The 6,726-nt window shown below is 41.3% G+C and overlaps 1 protein-coding gene across 7 annotated transcripts in view; it reads right to left on the bottom strand.

The window, feature by feature from the left end:
* LOC126983309 (uncharacterized) overlaps positions 1-6,726 on the bottom strand; it is a 60,617-nt gene that overhangs the window by 4,135 nt on the left and 49,756 nt on the right. For all 7 annotated transcript variants that reach the window (XM_050835985.1, XM_050835989.1, XM_050835986.1 and 4 more), the window contains exons 4-5: positions 4,767-4,931; positions 88-197 (exon numbers count right to left, since the gene is read on the bottom strand). In XM_050835985.1, coding sequence (XP_050691942.1) covers positions 88-197; positions 4,767-4,931 — 275 coding nt within the window. The remainder of the gene's footprint in view (positions 1-87; positions 198-4,766; positions 4,932-6,726) is intronic.

Below are 6,726 nucleotides of genomic sequence, written 5' to 3'. Positions count from 1 at the left end.
AAAAAAAATAAAGACCTTGATTTAGTCTAGGGAGGAGGCACACGGGACTGTATACTAGCTAGAGGAAATCATGCCCCCTCATCTCACCTGCAAGTAGAAGGCCCAGCTGAGATTGATAGCGACGCCGAAACTGATGCCGGTCTTGGAGATGAACACCTCGATGACGAAGAACAGCAGACTCACCAGCCCGCAGAGAACTGACGAAGCAGAAAAAGGGCAGGTTAGATATTGCTGGGGGTCGAACTCCTACTCTTTATACACGTGATAAAGGAGAGAACAACAGATTCCCCGACCCGCACAGAGCTCTTGGGGAGGAGAAGAGAGAGGAAAAGTTATATACAGATACGGAGCGAATATTCGTTTGAATATAAATAAGGATCAATAAGATTTTTTTATCACACTCTTTTCGTCTATTTTTACCATTCCGTCGTATTTTTAGACTCATTAACTTAATATAGTAACTTGAAGGCCTCCGAGGAAAGCTTATCCGTGGGAGGGGAGTGGAGGAATAGTTCTCTCTCTCTCTCTCTCTCTCTCTCTCTCTCTCTCTCTCTCTCTCTCTCTCTCTCTCTCTCTCTCTCTCTCTCTCCACCCTAATCCTTTCCTTTCCTCATTATCTTCTCTCCTTCCGTTGTTTCTTCTCTCTCCCTCACACACTTTCCTTCTCCTCCCTTTTTCTCTCTCCCTTTTCTTTTCCATATGAACCGAACGGAAGAAGGGAGAGAAGCAGGGAAGAGGAGGAAAACTGATTAGAGAGAGAGAGAGAGAGAGAGAGAGAGAGAGAGAGAGAGAGAGAGAGAGAGAGAGAGAGAGAGAGAGAGAGAATTGTACTACACAGGAAGAGAGAAATAAAACACTAAGACAATAAAATAATGACTAACGCTTTTCTTTCTTTCTTTTTTCTTTATCGCTGTAACTTCCGGCACATAAATAGAAAAAAAAACAAAAAAATGAAGTCAAAAGGAAAACCAAAATAAAAAAAAGTTCGAAACAATATCAAATAAAAACAATATCCCTGTTTGTCTCTGCTCCTGACACACACACACACACACACACACACACACACACACACGCGCGCCCTTGCCACAATAACAAGACCAAGGACGGACACACACACACACACACACACACACACACACACACACACACCAATCTCCCTTAATTTACCGCATGATAAGATTTTCTCATATGAATCAGAAAAGGAAAAAAAATATGTATAAGAAAGCATGAGTGGGCCAGTTTGGTATCATGAAGGTTATCGCTGCGTCTCGATCACTATGGGCGACTAACAGACTAATTGATGGTGTTCCCTTATAATTTATCCCCCCCCCCCTCCTTTAGTATCTGGAGCATGATTGGCGGTTTTCGTTTTTTTTGTTTTGCTCTTTTTTTTCTTCTGCGCTGTTGTTAATTTGTTTTCTGATAAGTTCGTGTTTCAATATGTTACCTTCGGCTCTTATATCACAGTTACAAATTCGGCTTCTCGTAAATTTGGTAAAGTGAGGGTATGATGGATGCTCTCTCTCTCTCTCTCTCTCTCTCTCTCTCTCTCTCTCTCTCTCTCTCTCTCTCTCTCCCTTGTTGTGCTTTCCTTCCTGCCATTGTATCTTTTTAATTTCATGGTGCTACCTACACATGTATTAATAGTTGTATAATCTCACTCTGTCCTGCCTGAGGGTATGATGGATGTTCTCTCTCTCTCTCTCTCTCTCTCTCTCTCTCTCTCTCTCTCTGGTGGCGTTGCTCTTTTGTTTCCGGATAAGTTCGTGTTTCAATATGTTACCTTCGGCTCTTATATCACAGTTACAAATTCGGTTTCTCATAAATTTTGTAACGTGAGGGTATGATGGATATGCTTTATTTTCTTTCTCGTGTGCTGTTCTCAGTTTTAAGATTATTTCGTGTTGCAATGTCACCTTCAGTTCTTATATAATATTCATTAGTTTGGTTTCTCATCAAGTTCGTAAAAAGAAACTACAATGGCTGCTGATTTGACTAATATAACGTTTTTCACTTATTATTTGACTATTGTTGAGATACTGTTACCCGCTTGGTGTCTCATTCATTTCACACACACACACACAAAATGAAGGGCTATTCAGACACGAGGGACATCAGACGCTAATGTGACAAGCTTAAGATTCTTTGTTCATTGCCACTGCCTTGTTTTTTCTTTCAGTGTGAGTAGTGTTTTTCAAGGCTATGTACGGACGCTGCGATTGGCCGTGGCAGCTGACAGTGATGAATGATTAATGGATGCAGGGGACGATGCAAGGACGAGGAGGGGAGGAGGAGGACGAGGAGGAAACAAAACAATGAATAGGAAGACAAAGGCGAAAACAACACCATACATAGACCACAGAGGTAATACACATACGAAAAAGGAGAATGAGTGATATAATAGAGAAAGTAGAAGGATAGTGGATAAAAGAGGGAGAATTAGGAGGATCGAGGAGGAAGCGGAATATGAAAAACGAGAAGGAAAATGGAGTAGACACGAATGAGAATATCTAAAACAACACAGAGCGAATTTAAGAGATGAAAGAAGGGCAGGAAAACAGGATAAAGAGATGAGAATAGAAGGAGGAGGAGGAGGGTGAAACAAAACAATGTATAGGAAGACAAAGGCGAAAACAACACCATACATAGACCACAGAGGTAATATACAAACGAAAAAGAAGAATGAGCTCTATAATAAAGAAAGCAGAAGGATAGTGGATAAAAGAGGGAGAATTAGGAGGAGAAGGAAGCAGAATATAAGAACGAGAAGGAAAATGGAGTAGACAGGAATACAAATAACATAAAACAACACTGAGCAAATGAAAACAAAGATGAAAGAAGGGCAGGAAAACAGGATAAAGAGGAGATGAGAAATGAAGGAGGAGGAAGAGGAGGAGGAAAGTTGAGAAGCAAACTATATATAAGACCTCACTGACAAACAACAACAACACTTGGCGAATATAGAACAGAAGAAACAGGAAGAGAAGGAGGAATACGAAACTAAGGAAAACAAGAGAATAGGGGAAGAACGACATTGACGAGAAGGAAGGAGAATAAGAAATGACAATACACAGAAAGAAAAGAAATAGAGGAAATGAGAGAACACATACACAGAGGGGAAAATAGCGATATAAGAGGAAGGAAAAGTGGAAGAACCAGAAGGGAAAGGGAACAGAAGGAGAGAAATGAGGAAGATAATAAGAGGGTTTTACATTAAGGGTGAGATAAGAGAACGAAGAAAACGGAGGCTGGAACGAAAGAGAAAACGTAAGGAAAGGAAGAGAACATCAAGAACGGAACACCAAGAAGAAAATGAAAGAAAAAGGAAAGAAAAGAAGAAAACTTGCTAAGAGGAGTAAGAGGAAAGAAGGAATAGAGGGAAAATAGCGATAACAAAGAGGAAACAGAGGAAAGGAATTAAAAACAAGAGGAAGGAAGAGGAACAAAATGAAAGAAAAAAGAATGAAGAAACGAAAACTTATCAAGAGGAGTAAGAGGAAAGAAGGAAGTAAAGGAAAACACGATAACTAAGAGGCAGAGGAGGAAGAAAGGATGCAGGAACAGAGGTAAGGAATTAAAAACAAGAGGAAGGAAGGAAGGAAGGAAGGAAGGAAATCGAGCAAGGAACTAGAAACCAAAAGGAAAACAAAGATAGAAGTGAAAGAGAGAGTAGGGACAAAAGGCTGTTTCCAAAGGTCAAAAAAGGGGTCAGTCGGGTTCTAATGAGTGTTTCTTTAGGTTGACGGTACAGAGGAAGGGTCAAACTACCACCAGGGTCATAAAACTACTCCTGGAAATCCCCACAATTCCTACGAAAGCCTTGTCAAATTTGTGTTCTTGGGCGACAAAATGTTTTAAAATACGACCCAAAGAAATGACTAAGAAGGAAGAGGAAAGACAGCAGTGAAAGAGAAAGCAGGGACGAAGAACTAACCAGGAAGGACGAAGAGTAGACAGCAGTGAAAGAGCAGGCAAGGACAAAGAACTAACCAGGAAGGACGAAGAGTAGACAGCAGTGAAAGAGCAAGCAGGGACGAAGAACTAACCAGGAAGGACGAAGAGTAGACAGCAGTGAAAGAGAAAGCAAGGATAAAGAACTAACCAGGAAGGGCGAAGAGTAGACAGCAGTGAAAGAGCAGGCAAGGACAAATAACTAACCAGGAAGGACGAAGAGTAGACAGCAGTGAAAGAGCAGGCAAGGACAAAGAACTAACCAGGAAGGACGAAGAGTAGACAGCAGTGAAAGAGAAAGCAGGGACAAAGAACTAACCAGGAAGGGCGAAGAGTAGACAGCAGTGAAAGAGAAAGCAAGGATAAAGAACTAACCAGGAAGGACGAAGAGTAGACAGCAGTGAAAGAGAAAGCAGGGACAAATAACTAACCAGGAAGGACGAAGAGTAGACAGCAGTGAAAGAGAAAGCAGGGACAAATAACTAACCAGGAAGGACGAAGAGTAGACAGCAGTGAAAGAGAAAGCAAGGATAAAGAACTAACCACGAAGGGCGAAGAGTAGACAGCAGTGAAAGAGCAGGCAAGGACAAATAACTAACCAGGAAGGACGAAGAGTAGACAGCAGTGAAAGAGCAGGCAAGGACAAATAACTAACCAGGAAGGACGAAGAGTAGACAGCAGTGAAAGAGCAGGCAAGGACAAATAACTAACCAGGAAGGACGAAAGGAAAAGACATCAGTGAAAGAGAAAGTAGAGACCTGCCGCTTCCCTATAAGTCCAGCAACAGGTGCCGAGGTATGCAAGGGAGTACCCACCTGACGCTCCTATGCACACCACCTTGGCCAGCGTAGCGTGTCTGAATTTGATGAGCACCTTGACGGAAGACAAGTGCATCATCACCAGTAGCGGGCACATGAACGCCGCCACGGCCAGCAGCGCGGCGGCGGCGGCGGACCCAATGCCGGCAACCTTGGTCATCCCTGCAAACACGGGCACACTTTAGTACAGCTCAAGGGCACACAAAAAAGAAAACAATAATAAGAAAAGCCCGCTACTCGCTGCTCCCAAAAAGAATCAAAAGAGGTAGCCGAAAGGAAGGTCAATTTCGGGAGGAGGACAAACATACACATCGATGCACAAGGATATAAAAGACAACAAAACATCAATTAGTCAACACACAGTAGTTCCTAAGGCTGGTATAACAAGACACTTTCCCCTCTCATATCAGCTATTTCTGAAGGTCAAAGGGGGATATCAATCAGGTTCTAATGAGTGTTTTTTTAGGCTCAGGGTACAGAAGAAGGGTCAAACTATCACCAGGGTTACAAAACTACTACTGGAAATGCCCACAACTCCTGCGAAAGCCTTGTCAAATAGGTGTTCTTGGGCGGCGAAATGTCTTATAGTACGTCAAACTATCACCAGGGTTACAAAACTACTACTGGAAATGCCCACAACTCCTGCGAAAGCCTTGTCAAATAGGTGTTCTTGGGCGGCGAACTGTCTTATAGCACGACTCTAAGAATCAGTAAGAAAAGAGAGAATAATTATCAAGAGCGAAACACCAAGAACAAAATGAAAGAAAAAAAGAGAGAAAAAACGAAAACTAACCAAGAGGAAAAATGGGAGAAAAGGAAGCAAAAGAGACAGTCAACACACAATAGCTCCTAAGAATCAGTAAGAGAGAATAATCATCAAAACCAAGAACAAAATGCAAGAAAAAGAGAGAAAAAACGAAAACTAACCAAGAGGAAAAAATGGGAGAATAGGAAGCAAAAGAGACAGTCAACACACAATAGCTTCTAAGAATTTGTAAAAGAGAATAATTATCAAAACCAAGAACAAAATGCAAGAAAAAGAGAGAAAAAACGAAAACTAACCGAGAGGAAAAAGGGGGAGAAAAGGAAGCAAAAGGAAAATAACGATAACTAGGAGGCAGAAGAGGAAGGCAGGATGCAGGAACAGGTGAAAGAAGCACAAAATTAATAAATCCATATAACCTCCATTTGACAAGACACGGTAGCTCCCCCTAAGAATCAGCTGTTTACCCTCTGCCCACCTTATCTATCTAGCTTCTATTTGAAACATTCCATTGTATTAACATCAACAACATATTATCCGCTAAATTTCCTCAGCTCATCCACTACCCTGCTCTTAAAGTGATTTTGGTCATTTAATTCTTCCATTTAAATTAACATAAGGCTCACGCTTATCCAAATATCCTCAAACGACACACTTAATTTTTTTTTTTACTTCTGTCTGAAATGTCTGAGTATGAAAGCTTTAGCCTGAAGCAAACACTCAGACAGACACGGACATTCTGGATGACATACACACTTACACACGTACTTCTACTAGTAAAAAAAAAACACAAAAAAAAACAAGTACTTCTACTATTAAAAAAAAAAAAACGTACTTCTACCAGTAAAAAAAAAAAAAAAAAAAGTTACACACGCGCACACAGTCACACGAACACATTCACGTATGTCCATATATGGATTCACAAGATCAATAAGTGAATAAATAAATAAAAGGTGAACAATAAAAAGAAAATGAGTGTGCGTGTTTGTGTGTGTGTGTGTGTGTGTGTGTGTGTGTGTGTGTGTGTGTGTGTGTGTGTGTGTGTGTGTGTGTGTGTGTGTGTGTGTGTGTGTGTGTGTGTGTGTGTGTGTTTGCAGGTCAATGAAGGTGTGCCACTCAAGGTGTGTGTGTGTGTGTGTGTGTGTGTGTGTGTGTGTGTGTGTGTGTGTGTGTGTTTGCAGGTCAATGAAGGTG

This window comes from Eriocheir sinensis, chromosome 53 (assembly GCF_024679095.1).
Source record: "Eriocheir sinensis breed Jianghai 21 chromosome 53, ASM2467909v1, whole genome shotgun sequence".
Classification (NCBI taxonomy): Eukaryota; Metazoa; Arthropoda; class Malacostraca; order Decapoda; family Varunidae; genus Eriocheir; species Eriocheir sinensis.
Note: the sequence above shows the minus strand (reverse complement) of the source record. Positions and strands in the feature narration are given on the sequence as shown.